Source organism: Paralichthys olivaceus, chromosome 1, assembly GCF_024713975.1.
Source record: "Paralichthys olivaceus isolate ysfri-2021 chromosome 1, ASM2471397v2, whole genome shotgun sequence".
NCBI lineage: Eukaryota > Metazoa > Chordata > Actinopteri > Pleuronectiformes > Paralichthyidae > Paralichthys > Paralichthys olivaceus.
Genome location: NC_091093.1, coordinates 28,914,023 through 28,931,862, shown reverse-complemented (window position 1 = coordinate 28,931,862; position 17,840 = coordinate 28,914,023). Strand labels below are relative to the sequence as shown.

The following is a 17,840-nucleotide window of genomic DNA, read 5'->3' as shown; positions in this document are numbered from 1 at the left end:
ACATATACATATACACACACACATACACATTCATACACACACATTTATATATATATATATATATATATATATATATATATATATATATACACACACACACCTAACATACACACTTTTATACACACAAACACATATATATATATATATATATATACACACATACACACTTCTTTACACACTTCTTTACACACTTCTTTACACACACACACCCTCACACACGTTGACCGAATGAACCACATGAACCTGATGAAGTGAACAAAGATCAACAGTCATTTAATCAGTTCATTCACTTGTGAACTCGGTTTCAGATTAAATCTGAATCCTTGATAAACACACGTGTTGTGTCGCCGCGGACGCCCCGGTGGAGGAAACCATCGCCCCGGTGGAGGAAACCATCGCCCCGGGACACAGAAAAACCCCGGAACAGTGAAGGTGGCCCGGGGTGGAGTCAGCAGCCGCAGCCCTCTCTCTCAGCCCCGCACTGTGACTCCGCTCTTCCTCCGGCTCCACTCGGCTGTCAGCAAAGTCTCTGTCCGAGGAAAGTGGAGTTAAAACCGGCGACACCCAGGATATTTCCCCCGAGTGGTTCCTCCGTGTTCTCCCCCGTGTTCTCCTCCGTGTTCCCCGACAGAAGCTCCGACCAGCGGCAGGTAAGACGGAGCAGGAAGTGTCCGCTGTTAGCTCGCACCGCACTCACCTGCTAGCATCTCTCCACACCGTGTTTGTTCTACATGTGTGACCCAGCCGAAGCATGTCCCGGCTTCACGTGGACACTAAGGTCAAACACATCTTTGCACCCGCGGGTTGGTTCCTTCGAAACACGGGTCGTTTTAGTTAAATCGGTGGTTTTCCTCACGGAGGTCTGGGATCTTAGCGTTAGCTTCGAGATGCTCCGCAGACCCGGACGCTCGGGAAACACCGAGGAAAACAACGAAAGTGTGAAGAACCTGTGAACAATGCGATGAATTAAAACTTCAGAAGGTTAATGTGTGTGATGGACACAAACCTGGTTCGATCAGAGGATCACTGAGGGTCACAATCCACGAGGACGTCACCTCATCACTGATTCTAATAGAAATCCATTGATAACTTCTCCCTTCAGACACAACGTGCTCAACCTTAATCATCTTTAAATTTAATTAGTTTTGTGTCTTGATCAACGACCACGAGTGGATTCATCGAGTCATCGATTGAGGATTTTCTTTGTCTGATTTCTGTTAATTGGCCAATTTTAGTTTTTTCACTGTCGATGAGACAAAACTAATGATTTGAGTGTCTCACTGGTCACATGTGATGGAGATATTTCACTATTTTCTTCTGAATGCATCACAACAAACTATTTGTATAAAAGTAATTGAGATATTTTACAGTTGTAGGATAGTGTGTCATTGTACTAAAGTAGCTTCTCAATTAATTAATGAATCAATCAACGATTTGTTGTATACGAAGCAAACAACAGGAAGATTTCACCTTCAGGACTCTGACTTTTAAGTAATTAATTAATTACAGACAAACGTAATGGAGAGATAAAGACACAATATGATGATAAGTATTAAAGTCTGGTTGCTGTGTCTCAGGTGAAATGTGTTGAGGGGACACAGATGTGATTCATCCATACTTTAAAACGTGACTCACTTCATTTGTCTGTCTCCAACAAAAAGGTTTTGTTCACACAGGTAAATGCGATCACTTGTTTTTTTCCAGGTCTGGTCAAGTTAAAGCAGGGTTGAATCTGTTCATTTTACTTTGTACAGTCAGAGATTTATTAAAATATATATTTCACTCAGGAACTCATCTCTGAAATTCCCTCACTTGTTTATTAAATTCCACATTTTAAAACTTTTTCTTGGACTCTTTTAAAACAGGAAGTCTGAGTCAGCTCCACGTTGAGACGTTCCTTCTCTTTTGAATCATTGATAAATCCTAGATATGACATCGCACAATTATTTTATTTTATCTAAAAGAGTGAGCGCACCACCTTATTTCTATTCGACCATTTCTAATATCACGTGACTGCATCTAAACTGTGGTTGATGATGTATAAAACTGGGGATTTGTGCTCTATGAGTAATTTATCATTTCTCCAACAGGCCTGTAAACGCTTCATCTACCTTCACCAACCTGTTTAACGTATGTAACCCTCAGAATGATGTGTCTGCTTGCGTAGACGATAAAGAATATCCTGGACCTGTTCCGAGTATTTCACTGCAGTAATCTCCTTGAGTAGATAAGACGGGCATTAACTCACTGAATGCAAATGGTTGTGAGTTTGTCCGACGGTCTGAGATACAGGGAACAGTCTGGTTTAATTGAGTAAAGACATCACATCCTGGAATAAACTGAACCTAATAAGATGCATTATAAAGATCAAGTGTTCTTCAAAGTTGAAGTGAAGGAGGGATGTTCCTTCTGTAGCCTCTGTAAACATTTTTTTAAAACAGGAAGTTTCCTCTCTTGACTCAGCTGCTCTGAAAAGTAAGAGACAGCGTCGTCAGTGAAGTCTCGTTAGAATTTAATTAACAGGAGCTCGCTAAGAGGGCCCACCGAAGCAGATGGTCGACAGACGAGGGCCCAGACAGACTCAGTCATTCATGCGGAGCACTCGTCTGGAGCGACAGTAGCGTACGTGAAGGTGGGGGAGCAGACGGCAGAGTCGGGAGGGAGGGAGGGTTTGATAAGAGGCAGTTCGGAGGAGGGCGAGTTCGGGCTTGACTGGCAAGTCAGCCGAGAAAATTGTGAGGTTAGGAAAAAAAAAAAAAAAAAAAGATGTGAGAAACTAAACAAAGACAGAAGCAGTGTTCTACTGCTGTGTCTATAAATCTTTAAAACTCAGGAGTCGTGTTCCACGTTGTAAAACAGTGTCAAGGTTTAATCGTGTCAGTTACTGTGGTTTAAACACAGAGATTGTCGGAATGAATCCATCGTCATTCCTCCACAAAGACAATCGGGCTCACTTTTAATCATTCAGCGCAACTACGAGTGATTGCGTTGAACCTAAGCTGTCGTTCATTCCATCTTAGAAACTGCGGAAAAATGTAGAATTCTCCGCAGAAACAAAACAAGAAGGTTTTTCTCCCTGGAGTGTCGGACGTTAGCTCCAGGCAGCAGAGAAGGCGGGTGGTTAGAATCTCCAGCCGTTGGCAGACTCTCAGCTCCTGCTCGGTGCTTAGTCATGGATCTCTCTGCATACACATGAACTAACTCAGCTCACTGATTCTGCCTACACTGCTGATCTGGTGCTCCCCCCCCCCCCCCCCCCCCCCCCCCACGGCCGGCATTAGCCCTGTAACATCTTATTTGGTAAAAGGGTCTCACACATATATTAAGGGCCCTGTGGTCTATGTCTGCTCAGCAAATCACCAGCTTTCAATGCACTTAATTCAGCTCAATGTTACTTTATATGGTCAGAGAATCATCCAGTTTAAAGCTGCAACCATTAGAAGATAAGTTGATTTAATTTCTTAAACTTCTTTTTTTTGAAAGAAAGCTGTAACTTCTTCTGGTTCCGGATTCTCAGGTTTGAGGTTTGTCTGCTTTTCGTTGTCATACGTGATGATGAATTGAATCTATTTGGTTTTGCGGCTGATGATCGGACAAATAAAGCACAGAGAAGACTTCACTGTCGGATCTGAGAGGATTTAATCTGAAGATAATGAGCCAACAACCAAATTGACTTTGTGTTTTTGTAAAGAAGCTTCTGCAGAAGTGTGTCGATAAGAAACAAATTCATTGTTACAGACTTTGAACGAGCGAAGCAACCTTGGATAATTAGTTCTTGTGATGTTCTGTGATCACTTTATTCTCTTTGTGTTGCAAATTTTACAAAGGACGTAATTGTTTCAACCAAAATACGGATTTTGTGGGAAAACTTTTATTTCTCAAAGCAAAGAACTTAAGAAAGTAAAGTTTCTCGGTTGGTGCGATAAATGCAGGTGTATGTGAGTGTCATGAGTTTTTTTCTTTTATATTCTTCACAAACAAGGTTCCAGTTATCAGAAGAATGTTGTTTGTCACCATCACATTTCTTCGGGGGGAGATTTCAGCTCTCGGTCATGTACTTGAGTGTATTGACTGTGTTGTACTGTAGTAATGTTGTCCTAACTGACCCAGGATCTGTTGTCTTTCGCAGTATGGGGGCTTATGAAGAGAAGAAGGAAAAATGTGGAACCATCTGCCTGAAGTACCTGCTGTTTGCGTTCAACTTTCTCTTCTGGGTAAGTTTCTGTCGAGCAGAGCTGAAGCAGCATGAAGGACCTGACTTCAGAAGTGCTCCTCGAGCTCCTGCATGCTTTGGGCAGAGTTCCTCCCGCATGCAGGCGTGTCCTACAACATGTATAATCTGGTTACCTTACTTTTATTTCAACCTGTTTTCTCTTTTGTTGTCGCTCATGCCTTTTAACTTTTTATCCACCAACTTAATTGCTGGGATCTTTGAACGCAGAGAGGCTGAAAAGAAGTCAGACTGGGCAGGAAACACAAGTTGTGAACAAACTGTGGTGGGAATCTGAAAATAAAGATGGAAACAAGGATCGAGCCACAGCTCAATGTCAGGGAGTCGATAAGAAGCAAAGTCATTACTGCCGACTTAAAATGAGAGAATTGACCTTGGCCGAAGCAGGTAGTTTCCCCACATGTCATAGGGAGGGAAGGAACACCAGATAACAGATTTCTGGAACGAGCCGTTTGTACTGAAGAGGTATTTGAGATGAGCTGAAGGAGAAAGGTTACGTGAGCGGGACATTTCCAGGACAGCGGCTGAACTCACTTTGAGTTTTAACAAATAATCTAATTAATGGATATTATGACAAACGGGTAATTGAAGTAATTAATTTAGTTGTGGGTTAATGTAACTGATTTAATGTGTTAAAATAAAAGACAGAAGAATCAGAAGCTCATTTATCCACTTGTTCTGCAAACTTTAATATATAGATTATAGACCAGAATAGAAACCTTGTATTATACAATACACAGTGAAAGTAAGAAACTAATCTCAGCTCTAACAAACTGTAAAATAGTGTTTCCCTCCCTTAGTAAAAGAAAAGTAACACACGCACAATACATGTCCTCAACAGACATATTTCCATTTTATCAAATGGAAAAAATTAGCTGATAAAACTGAACCAGTCAACCAAGCACTTTTAATTCTGGCAATAGATGAAGGCCGGCTGCTTTCCCACTTCACAGAATCAAAGCCAAGTTGCATTCTTTCACACAGAAGCTGCATTCAAAGCCGAATTCCTCAAAAACTTTCCAGAGTCAATAACATGGGATGACAACGTCCACAAATAACCGGTTTAATGACTTGGATGTGTGATGTAAAAGTGTCTGTCTCGTTCTCAGCGTGAAGTCTCACTTTCCGCTCGGCCTCAATATGTGATAATCATCTGTCTGACAGAATCAGAGAAACGTTACTGAGACAAATCCCAGAGAATCAGATAGATGGATATTTCAGGACTAAATCGTCTTTTGACCATTTACTTGCTGTGATTTCTTTTTTTTCTTGTTGTCGTCAGATCATTTCTCATCCCACAGATCCTTTAGCGTAGCCGCAGTTGTCACAGCCGTGGTGAACCCAGTGTCTCTGGACCTAACGATCAACAACAGACTGAACTCGCTGCAGTTCCCTAAAGTATTTTGCTGAGTGACATCTGTTCATTTAGCTCAGGAGCAACATACGGTCACAGTGTCCTGTTGTCGAGTGATGTTTGTTTTTATGAGGAGGAAAAATAAATCTTATCAAATAAGATTTATTTGTTTATTGATTTTAGATGGAGTGTATGATATCGTATGTTCCTCCTTTCTGATTCATTCACTTTTTTGGGGGGGGATTTATGACAGATTTTCAGATCACAATCTCAACACCAGCTGCGTTCTACGTAAGAATTATAATTATTATTTAAAAATAAACTTGCTGTGTTTCTTAATATGATCATGAAGGACAAGGAGATAACTTTGAGCACAGTTCAATCCAGTCAAAACAAAATATTTCTTGTGTCAGCAATGTTTTCAAGAATGAATCTCGTCATTATTCAAGATTTAAATGAACTGATTTCAATCTTGATTTCAAAAGTTGTAGAGCTCCAGAAATGCACACGTCTGCGTCACGAATCAGAACATGCAGTGAAACAACGTCACATTCACCTCATGGTCCTTTACGTTCTAATGTTGCAGTCGTTACCACCTGCTGCCACCAGGGGTCACCCCAGTTTGTATTTCCCCTGTGGAAAGGTTTGGACAGGATGTGTGTCTCATTCAGGTTTGACAGCAGGTACAGACGCAGCAGAGCGTCCGTGTCCTCACTGCAGACACTGATCCACGTCAGGAGACTAAGTTTGTTTTAAAACCTTGTGAGATGCTATAATAAAAAATAAAAAAAGTTTATTCTTTAATCATTTGTCTGGACTCTGAAGAGTGAATTAAAACCCTCCTGTAGTTTCGATTGAACACCAACACAACTCTCCATGTTTGGATTGAAGGTGGTTATGATGAAAAACACCGACAGCCACTGACATGGCTCTAACGTGAAGTTCATGTGTAGTCTGTTGTCAGGAGATAATGGAAAATTATAAAAACAGGCAGTAGCTAGTTACTGATTCTGTCAGAGGTTTGATTGAAATCTCCCTCCCTCCCTCCCTCCCTCCCTCCCTCCCTCCCTCTGGGTGTGGTGCAGTGAGTCAGTGTCTCGTGTCTGTGGTCATCATCTTGCCTTAAACATTAAATGTGAATTAGTCAGGCAGTTAGATTGACGGCTTTGGCCGGATGACAGATTCCTGTTACGGAGCTGCACCATCTGCTGACTCCTCGTGCTAATATATCATCTTGATTTGATTTACCTCATATTCACTTCAACTGTTGGCTTAGATAAAGCTGCACCATCAAAGTATTTATTTGACGGATTGAAGCAGATTTTATTTGATGTTTGTTTTTGATTGCAGTCAGTCCATCCTGTGGGCTTATAATAATTCTCAGATTTCAGACCATATGGTTGCTGTGTAGAGTTAAAGTCCTGCGCCGCGAAACATTTTAAAGTGAATTTTATCAACCGGCCGTGTTAAAAAAAACTTTTATCCTGTTGATCAATTCATCTGACTATTAAATTATCGACGCATAAAATAAAATCGGGTCAAATCTGATTTAATTATATAGCACAGGAGTTTCACAAACACAGCAAAGAAAAGTGAAAACAGTGTGAGAGGAAGATGGAATAAAAGAAGATAAATTAACGATAAGACAGAATCAGGCTGAATTAAAAGCAAGATTAAACATATATATAATTATCAATAGAAGACCTAAGATGGCTTGGTCCTCTTTGGTTTATAGACGAGACAGGGGGAGGGAGACCTATAATGAGAGACGAGTGTTTTTGGTTTTGCTATTTCATTTGTTGTCATTCAGGACAAAGGAAAGCAGCAAATCCTGCAGCAGCTCCTTTTGGCTCATTCACAGTTGTATTGCAGCAGGAACTGATTCTAGATTCGATCGTCTTCTGTGGTTGTTTTTAATCAGTTGACATTCAACCATCAGGCTTTTAATTTCAAGCGTCCAGGCTCACTCTCATGTAAAACAATGTAAAGCCTGTAGCTGTCTGCGCGCCGCTGCTTCTGCTCTAATCACGTGCTCTTCTCCCAGGTGGCAGGGGGCATCGTGATGGCGGTGGGTGTTTGGACCTTGGTGGAGAAGAGCGACTACATCAGCCTTCTCTCCTCCAAGACCTACGCCGCCTCCGCCTACATACTGGTCCTGGCTGGAGCCATCGTCATGGTAACAGGCGTGCTGGGCTGCTGCGCCACCTTCAAGGAGGAGAGGAGGCTGCTGCGAGTGGTAAGAGATCACGTCAGGGTTGAGAAATCAAAGTGCGCGAGACAGAAAGTCACCCGAGGCTGAAAAACCCAATCGAATTGAAACAGAGTGGGAATCATTTGTAGGCAACTTGTGTAAAAAAAAAAAAAAAAACACGTTTGGAGCTCAAGGTTAGAGCTGTGATCACCTGTTGTTGAGCGAAAAGCCAGATACACCAGTTTTTACTGACCATTATTACGTTTATCAGCATTGACATTAATTAGTTTAGCTTGATTCATTTTTTTTATAACATGCAGCTTCACCTCAGTGAATCTACTTTTTCCAGGGAATGTTCTTTTCAGAGTTGTTGTCCCTGCCGGTCAGGAAATGACTGTGTCTGTATCACAGAGGCTTCTTATTTTCTGCCTGTTAAACAGTTTAACGTATCACAGTAGGTTTGTACACTCAACAATTTTTATGCCCCATTTGTCTCCCCGTCCCTTTTTCACACATGGTGATAACAGGAGAGACACAAAATGTCACTGAGCTCGAGCAGGATGTTCATTCATTCATTTATTTGGTCACTGAGGTCACTCTGGGCTTGGGAACAGATTTGGTTTAAGCCAAAAAGTAAATGTGGACAATACGCGACATTCAGAAATAATGAGTTTGTTAGAAGGACATTGAGAAACAATACAGGCCGAGGTTGCCTTCAGACAGAGGACAAACTTCACAGGAGACAGCACGTCCATTATTTTGCTTTGACACATGCTGAACAAAGACAGAGCTCAGGTCTTTCCGACAGAGACACCTGCATGGCAGCTCAAAATACACACACACACACACACACACACACACACACACACACACTTCGCTGGCCTTCAACCACACATTTCAACATGTTGAATTTATACAGGAACATCACTGTTGGCACCACTCAAATGTTTCTGCCTCGTAAACTTTGCCAGATCGTGCGTCATCTTTGCCATTATGCAGTTTTCAGCGGAATCCACAAGAATTGGGCTCAGCCAGATATTCTCAGCTTGAGATAAGGCAGGTGTTCAAATATGGCCACAGTCATATTGTGTTTGAACGAAGGTTGACGTAAGTCGAGCAATGAGTTTTTTCCGCTGCACTAACGAACCTGATGCCACGTTTAATGACCTCTTCTGATTTATAACAAACAAACACAGCTCGGCTACATCCACGTGTGTGTGTGTGTCCATTATCTCATTGGCCTCAAACTTGGAATGTGTATTGTTTAGAATGACCACTACACTAGTTTTTACAATATATATAAAAAAGTTACCAGTGTCTGGGGGTCTCCTCTGACTTCAAATGATCTGTACTATCAGTATCCCAAAGAGAATCTCCACAGACAGTGGTTAAAAACCATCGTGGCTTATTATACTGTAGAATTCACAAACATGACAAGGCTGCTTTTTTACTTGTGTAAGATAGAAATTCTTTTTTTTTTTTTTAAAGTGTCTCGGGATATTCAGTGTAAAAAGAAAAAAAAAGATGTGGAGGCTGACCGCAGATGTGTTTTTTTTTTATTTCCTGCCCGAGTCTTTAAAACATAATTGAAAGGTCTATAGATCGGTGCTCCGTAAACCCTCAACATGTCCACATTATTTGATTTGTGACTCAGCAGTTGTGTGTAAATCAAGATGTACACACCACCTCCTCTCCTCCGTGTCGTGTAGTGGATCCGAAACGCTCCGTGCATCCTGACGAGCTGAGATTAGGGCGATGAATCACAGTGAAGGAATGAACTTGTCAGCAAGGAGAGATGCTATCGAGATTGTTAAAGAGGGCAAACATAAGGGCGGAGGTGTGTGTGTGTGGGGGGGGGGGGGGGGGGGGGGGGGGGCAGATTAATTGTTTTCCTGTATGTGTTGAGTGTCTGGTAACTGCTGGGAGTACACGAGAGCTGCGGTGATTGGCAACAGTGTCCCGTAACCGAAAGGTCAACAAACTCCAGCACAAAATAAAGCTGATGCGGCCGTAACGTCAGCAGCTGTGAGGTGGAAATAAAGTCCCTGCAGCTGTTTGTTGATTAAAGGGAAGGACACATATCAGACTCTACATCAGAGACGATCTGCACACAGTGTGAGAGAGGTCGGAGAGAAAAAGGGGAGAAGAGGAAAAGTCTCCCGCTGGAAGAGGGGTGTGGAGCGACAGAACGGTGTAATTGACTGAGGGAGAGGAGGGAGAGACTTTTTCCTTCCAAATGACAAAGAGCCAAATGGAAAACAGTCCTAACAGAGTCTGGATCCACCTGTGGAGAAACTGACTTCATGCAGTCTGACCGGACGTGTTTGTCTCAGTCCAATGCTTTGACTTTCTCTCTAGTTCTTTCTCTCCCTCTCTCTCATTCTCTCTCTCTCTCTACATATCTTTCACTTCATCTCTTCAGCTGTCCTTTCAGGTTTTTATCTTCTTTCTGTCTTTATTTATATTTCCCTTTGATCGTCTCTCTCAAAAATAAAGTTGGAAATAACTTGATTTTTCAGTCTCTTGTTTGGTCGAATCACTTTCTCTCTCTCCACTAACTTGAAAAATGAAGAACGAACATCGGTGTGATTAAAAACCAGCTCAAATGACAGAACCCATCTGCTGGACGTGCGTTTTGACTTTTTAATTTAGCACACGTCCCATCCATTAACAAGGTGCATGATCGTACCGCAGCCATGCAGGTGCTCACGGAGATGGGAGCAGTCATGTTTATTCGGTTTAAATGAAAATACAGAATAGCACCGCTACTTGGTTGTAAGGAATACGCTCAATGCCACATGCTCACAACCTTCTGTCTCACAAGGTCTCTGCCTCTCAGCTTCTCAATTCTTTCCATTTTATTTAATTCTGTTTCTTCTTATTCAAGTCTTTTAGTTTTCTCTGTGTCTCTGCCTTTGGATTGTGTTTATCTGAGGCACCAGGCTGGCAGAACTGCAAGCAGAGGCAAAGGTTAACTCGATCGCTGCTTCGTGGTTCCTGGCCGTCATGCCGTTCAGCTCGCAGCTGGCCTGCTCTTCGACCCGATGAGTCTTTCATGACTTCTCTTACGACTGAATAAGGATATTTACAAAGTTTACTGCTCATTGAAAGTGAGGATCTGTTTGTGTCTGCGTGCGACCGTGCAGAAGTTAAACCCACCGGTTTGAATACCTGGTGCATCTTGAAGAGTTGAGACTGCAGCCACGGATCACCTGTCATCGAGGCTGCAAGAGATTGTAGAAGATGGACAACTTTTTACTGAATTTATCAAGGGAAGGTACATCGAGCTGAAGAACCAGGCCCGAACACGACAACACAAAGCTGCGGACAGAAAACGCAATAAATTAAAAAAGAGCATAAGGAACCGACATTTCAAGATTTCTCACCTCGTAGAAGGGCAAGTTAAAGACAATGGCATCTTAAGGGAATCTTTAACTTGTGGTTTTAAAGAATTTAAAGATGATTTCTTTCTGAAGCATATTCCATCCCGCAGGTGCAGAATACACAAAAGCCATTTTGCCAATTTCTGCACAGGAAGGTGGGATGGAAATAGATTTTCCGCATCATGCAAATACTGTACACAGGTATAATGGGATCAGGCCCAGAATTGCAGTCTGCAATGGCTGTATGTGTGTGTGTGTGTGTCCTCGTCAACTATTCCAGATTTAAAATAGAAGTACAAGAATGTTTGTGTGTCTGTGTGTGTGTCTGTCTGTCTGTGTGTGTGTGTAGAATAGGGAGAGTAGGAAAAGCTGCAGAACCTCGGTATGGTGCTTGTGATATATCTTTGTTGAAACTTGTACACTGGCTGTGTTTCAGGCCTGTAAATCTTGTGTGTTGTTTTCTACTTGCTTCCTCTTACATTTCCACGGTGGTTATTCAGCTATCTGTGCTGTGGAAGAGAAAGTGTTGGTGTCAGGGGGACCCACAGACCAAAGAGCCTGTTAGCAACCGGGGGGAAAATCATGACTCAAATTTGAAGAGTTGCCGGCCATGATTGCATAACAGCCGAGGCTGGTGAGTGCACGCTGTGGAGACTGCAGAGGGAAGCATGCAACAGGTTACTTTTAAAAAAACACAGCGGCGGATAGTCGACTCGTCCTCTGTTGTCGTGCTTCTCTTCAAAGCATCAGCACGTCATCGCAAAGCAGCGGAGAGTCCAGTTAGCATTCAGACCCAGAGCCGCTCAGAGATCTAATCAGAGGCTATCAGATTAAAGACCTCGTCCGTTTCACCGGGCTCATTTTCTCTCTCTGAAAGCAGCAGGCCGGAGGAATTTGGGTCAAGGTTTCGGTGCGATAATATCTCTTCTTGTCTTCAGTTCTGATAAAAAAACTTTGGCATGAAAAACAGTCCTTCCCTCTCGCTCCTCTGAGCATGGTCACGAATCAGATGCTGGCGATAAGCAAACATCACTTAGAGGCACAGCGTGTGAGATGTGCCCCTGAGCAGCTCCTCAAAGTTTTTGTGGTTTCAGGATTTAATAAACCGACTTGACCATAAAATGCACAGAAGAGTTTTATGTCAATGTGCTTCACCTAACTGTTGTTTGGCCGCTTTTTCTGAGCTGAAAAAAATGTCTACAGCAGCTTTTTTTATTCTTCTAACCATGAGGACTTAAAGTGAATCATCACATTTATGCTCATTGATAGTCGGGATGTGTTTATTCTTATTTGCTCTTGATTTGAAATGCTTTGCAAACCAACAGTGGATTAACTCAATGTAATTAACAGCTGAGTAAAACATGACAAGACCTCAGCTGCTGTTTTGTTTGTATTTCATTCAAACTTCCTTTTTGCCTCAGCTGCATGTTTGACTTTAAAATCTGTTGTTTCATCACATTAAGAATCCATTAACTGTATTTTCCTCTTCTTCGTTGTTCCTCTTGTCCACAGTACTTTGTCCTGCTGCTGTGTATCTTCCTGTTGGAGATCCTGGCTGGCGTCCTGGCGTATATCTACTACCAGCAGGTAACCCTCCCCCCTCCCCCGATCCCATTAAAGTAAAAGTATATTTAAATGTTCTGTACAACTCATCATAGTCTGTGTGAAAGAGCAGCTGAAAAAATAGTTCAATTGACAAAAAGCATAATTTAAAAGACTTTCTGTGTGTGAATCTCAAAAGTAATCTTTTCTCCTCATATACATATTTGTAATCAGGTGATGAACGTTGACCACTGTGAATTAAAACCTGATGTCTATGCATCTATTAGCAACGATAGCAACAGAGCGTCCTCAACAAATATTTCATGCTACCTAATCTGAGCACGCAGTTGAAAGTGTCGTAATAAAACACTTTCAGTTCCCATGTGGCGATGGCATGTAATTTTAACGGAGACAAACCCAGCGTGATGGATGGCGGGAGGGAGGAAATATGAGACGGCACATTAAAAATACAAACATCAGACCGGAGAATATTACTCGTGCTACATTTAGTCCAAGTGGAACGAAAAATTGCCTCCAGTTGTTCACATAACAAGGTTGAATGCTCTGTCGGATTCATTTAAAAACACGTTTAGATTTTTCAACTGATGTCGTCAGACAGAGCTGTTCTCTTTATGCCGCTCAGAGAAAAGAAAGAATGAAAAACTGTCGTGACACAGGTTAATGATTCAAAAGGATAAAACTGTGCATGATGTGATTATTTTCCAAGTCACCGTAGTTTAAAGGTAAAAGCAGAACTAAGCCTGACAACCTCCCTCTGCACATTTCAGACGTTTTACTGCCACATTCACATTTTCAGTTCGACCGACTTCCCTGCAAGCAGCTGCAAATTAGGCCTTTGTTTTTTTTTTTTCCTTGTGCAATATTAAGTTGACATTGCCCTCCACCAGTACCGGTCCCTCCCTGACTATAGAACTGAAGCCTGGTGTGCTTGTAGCTCGGCAACAGGACTTTCCTCAGTGCGGAGGTGCAGTGATATCATTATAACTGCCTCATTCATAATACACAACTGTGAACATGAGCAGTGGCTGAGCTCCACAGCTCTGTCCTGCTTCATAAATATGTCTCTCCTTTACTTCCTTCTCAAACACCACTCCTCTTCTCTTCCTCTATTCTTCCTCCTTCCTTTCTTTATTTCTCTTTCTCTGGTGATACGTTGAGAAAAATGTGTATTTGCATTTTTCCCCGATCACAATTAACAAGCTGCAGATTCTTCTTCAGATCTTCACGTAGAAACCTCCTTCACCTTAAATAAAGAAAAGTGACGGCAGCAACAACTGCACTTTTTCCATGTTTCTCTCGCTGCTGTCTTGCATGTGAGAGGTTTCACATCATTATCATCATAATATTTTAAAGTACGTATAAAAAGTATATAAGCAGGTGGCTTAGTTTTGGATTGCGAGCTACCGAATGTTAATTTCATGTTAACAAAAATCTTTCAATCAGATTAAATGTTAAAAAGGGAGTAAGTGATTCTGGGGAAAAACATTTGTTTGTTGAACTCAAGAATTTTACCGCTGCCTCCAGAAGCTGCAATTTGACAGCCTTGCAAAAACTATAGTTCCTCAGCCAACTTTGAAAGTATCCACACCACACGGGTAAAAAAAGCTTGGTACACAAACGTTCTCAGAAGAAAAACTGCTCAAAAAACTCGCCTACTCATTATAAACTGATTTGGAATCTGTATCAGCCTCGTCCGCTAAAACAACCCAGTTTATAAAACAACAAGGATTCTGGATTCGTATCATGCAGCTGACATCGTGACTCCGGTTATGAAAAAGAAAAATCCTTCAGGTGGATCGGTCATAATCTTCAGGTGGCACCTGACGGCAGATGCTGCTACCTTCCTTGCCTCTAGATGGCGCACCCTTACTTTCCACCACACACACACACACTTGTAAACTGCTGCACCTGATTTCTCGATAATGGACTGAAACTGCAGATCTGTGTGACTGCAGCTGAAACATATTGGTCTTAACGGAGCCTCGTTTGCTGTCTCGACTTTTTGATTTCACGAAAAACAACAGGTGAAATAAAAAAGCTAAACTCCTCCTCCCTTCTTCTTCCTCTTTTCATCGTCCCCTCCCGTCTCATCTCTCTCTCTCTCTCTCTCTCTCTTTCCGCCCTCCATTCCCTCTCTTCATAATTCATTCCCTTGATATCTCCTTCACGCTTTGATTTACAGTGGTTCCCCAGCTGGCTTGTTGCCATAGAAACTGAGCCCCCCCAGACCTCCCACTCCTCCAGTGGGCGTTGTCTGCCACTGGTCTAGAGAACAAAAAAAAAAACAAAAACACAGTCTTCGTCCCGGTTTTGTCCTCGTCTCCACCTCAGAGCTGTTGTCCATGACGTGTTTTGTCCAGAGAGCAGTCACATCCTGTGTCCTGTATAAATCTCATCAGTAGAAATATCAACAGTTGCCACTAATACGTCACTGATCTGTGCTCGCCCAAGGTTTCGGGGTTGCTATGTAGCTGCTGATGCATTTGTCTGTGTGTCTGTGTCTCGACAGTTGAACGAGGAGCTGAAGCAGAACCTGAGGGAGACAATGATCCAGAAATATCAACAGAAGTCCCATGAAGGCATCACCAGGGCTGTGGACAAGCTGCAGCAGGAGGTACGTGTCTGGGGGGGGGGGGGGCGTCCACAGCTTCATATTATAAATTAACCTGAGCGTCTTATCCAAAGTCTCCTGGACCCAAATGTGGCTTGTTCACTGGAAACCTATCGTCCCATCAGATTAGAGATTTTGATGATGGGTCGAGTCAAAACAAATCTGATTCTCGTCCCTCTGACTTCAGCGAAGCATGATGGACTTTCCTGTTCCCTCTCTTTGGCTCATACCCGTTGACAGCACAGAGAAAAATTGATAAACCTGAGGTGTAGTTGTTTTATATTTAATGCTCTGTTTTGGAGTTTTAAAAAGCCTCTGGCTATCAGATGTCTGCATTTATTTTTTATACTTTTCTTAACTTTTTTATTTTGGACCATTTCCAGACGTTTGTTTGGACTTTCTTGAACTTCTCACTTGATTTAATAAAATATAGTAGTCGGTATAAAAACCGTTTTCTAATGTTCGAAACTTCTACAACTGCCTGTGAAGCTGAAACATGTTTTCATGTCAGTTCAAGTGCTGTGGAAGCAACAGTTCCTCCGACTGGGCCGCGAGCATCTGGATCCGCTCCAGAGAATCCGACTACAGGGAGGTGCCTGACAGCTGCTGCAAGAGTCAGACTGAGTTGTGTGGCCGCAGGAGCCACCCGTCCAACATCTACAAGGTGGAGGTGAGAGGATGAAGAGTGATGGGGGGGGGGGCACCTAATCTGTATTTCTGTCATGTCTCAGTGTCCTAGAATGGACTTTTGTTTTGGTGTAAGAGCAGCGTAGGAAAAAGAGACACGCGTCGTGTATACGTCGCATTTGTTTGCAGACAAGACTTTGCTTTTCATTCAGGGCGGCTGCATCAGTAAACTGGAGGAATTCATCCTGGACCACCTGAAGATCATTGGAGCGGTCGGAGTTGGAATTGCCTGCGTACAGGTGAGCAAAGAGCAATCTCCACCTTTTTCATCTGCTTTCTCACTCGTAAACAGAGGGTGAATAAATGTGCATCCATTGAGATTGCAGGTTTTGTTAAATTATGTTTTCCTTCCTTCCTCAATCCACTCCCCAGATCATAGGGATGGTGTTTACATGCTGCCTATATCGAAGTCTAAAGTCTGAGCCGTACTGAGAGAAGCAGAGGGAGAGAAGTGTGTGGGCGAAGGAGGTAACTTCATCACGGCGTTGCCGCACTCAAACAGCCCATAGGTTCTTTTCTTTGCCGCGCACACAGGGGGAGGACAAATTTGGCGTACATCCGAAGATTTCATCTCGATAAACAAAGGGTGGAAAAACACTACAAGGTTTCTTGAAGCAATTAGGCACTTAAATTACGTTCTCGGCTGAAACAGCGCTGTGAGAAAAAAGCCTCTGACAGAAACTGATGAGAATTAGACTTGATTGTGTAACTCCGCCTCCACGGGACTAAAAACATTGTCGTTTTCTTCCGCTCTGATTCTCCTGATGTACGTTGATATGTGAGGATCGACACCAGAGAGAGTGGTGTAAAGATCAGTGGAGTTAAACTGGCACTTTGCAGAAATTATTAATCCTGGTCGCAGCAGCAGCAGCAGCTTCTTTCTCAGCAGCATGTTTCAACAAACCCACCCCAGAGATCTTCTTCTGAAACATTTAGTTTCTCTGTTCGATCGCGGCCTTTTAAACATTTTGTTAGTTTTATACTTTGTAAATGATGATTTTCTCCAACACCTGAGGAGCTTTTCTTATGAGCGATTACTTCCTGTTTTCATGCCTTAATAATTAAGAATAACTTTGCTGTGTCATCACGTTTTAAACTAACCTGTTAGATTATCTGTGCAGGTTCTGTATCGCTTCTCTGTTAATGAAGTGATATTGTGATCGTGTTAATGAAACAAACAAGCAGTGCCACTGAATCGCTCATGAGAAAAGTTCCTCGTGTTTGTGTTCTTACCTTTTTTTATACGAGGGATTTGTGCCAAAGTTGTCGACTGTAACGTTTTGTGATGGACCTGCTGTTTGTTTTCCAGCCTTATCTACGTATCCACTGATGCCTCTTTTTTAGATTGTTTTCTTAAATGAAGATTTAGTTCACTTTCCAATAGACCATGAATATGTATTATTGTATTTAACTGGACACGTGGTAGATGATGATAGTTTCTCACTGTTAGAAAAATGATGTTATCCTGTGTGCCTCAGAGACGACCCTAAATGAATCTGCTGTATTTTCTGTCTGTGTGATAATCCAGGGAATTATTTTACTTTGAATAAACATCAGTCTACACTTCACTTGTCTCCTGCAGTGCTTGCTTTCCCAGCTGTCGGGCCGCCGCTACTAAACAAGAGGCAGCTGCATTTTCATCATTTTTAATAACTTTAAACGGCAGCGCTGCATCAACGCTGAGCGACGACGTCCTTCACTCATCAGGTCGTGTCTTTCAAATAAAACTGCCACAATAAACCATTACTGTGTTAAGACAAAACCTTGTACCTGTAACCAGTGGCCCTGACACAATTGGCGCCAGCTTACAGGTGCATTAG

General features: G+C 42.4%; 1 protein-coding gene across 1 annotated transcript; it reads left to right on the top strand.

Annotated features, from left to right (window-relative positions):
- The first annotated feature begins 252 nt into the window (after positions 1 to 252).
- On the top strand, positions 253 to 17,588 carry LOC109637267 (CD151 antigen-like). Its single transcript, XM_020099508.2, has 8 exons — positions 253 to 650; positions 4,130 to 4,214; positions 7,630 to 7,821; positions 12,672 to 12,746; positions 15,232 to 15,336; positions 15,845 to 16,003; positions 16,173 to 16,259; positions 16,393 to 17,588. Exons 2-8 carry the CDS (start codon positions 4,131 to 4,133, stop codon positions 16,450 to 16,452), a joined length of 762 nt encoding a protein of 253 aa, XP_019955067.2. The 5' UTR covers positions 253 to 650; position 4,130; the 3' UTR covers positions 16,453 to 17,588.
- Positions 17,589 to 17,840: the final 252 nt, after the last annotated feature.

Coding starts and splice junctions, on each gene's coding strand:
- LOC109637267 (XM_020099508.2), top strand. CDS start 4,131: ATGGGGGCTTATGAAGAGAAGAAGGAAAAATGTGGAACCATCTGCCTG. Junction 12,747..15,231: donor CGTATATCTACTACCAGCAG/GTAACCCTCCCC, acceptor GTGTCTCGACAG/TTGAACGAGGAGCTGAAGCA. Junction 16,260..16,392: donor TTGGAATTGCCTGCGTACAG/GTGAGCAAAGAG, acceptor TCCACTCCCCAG/ATCATAGGGATGGTGTTTAC.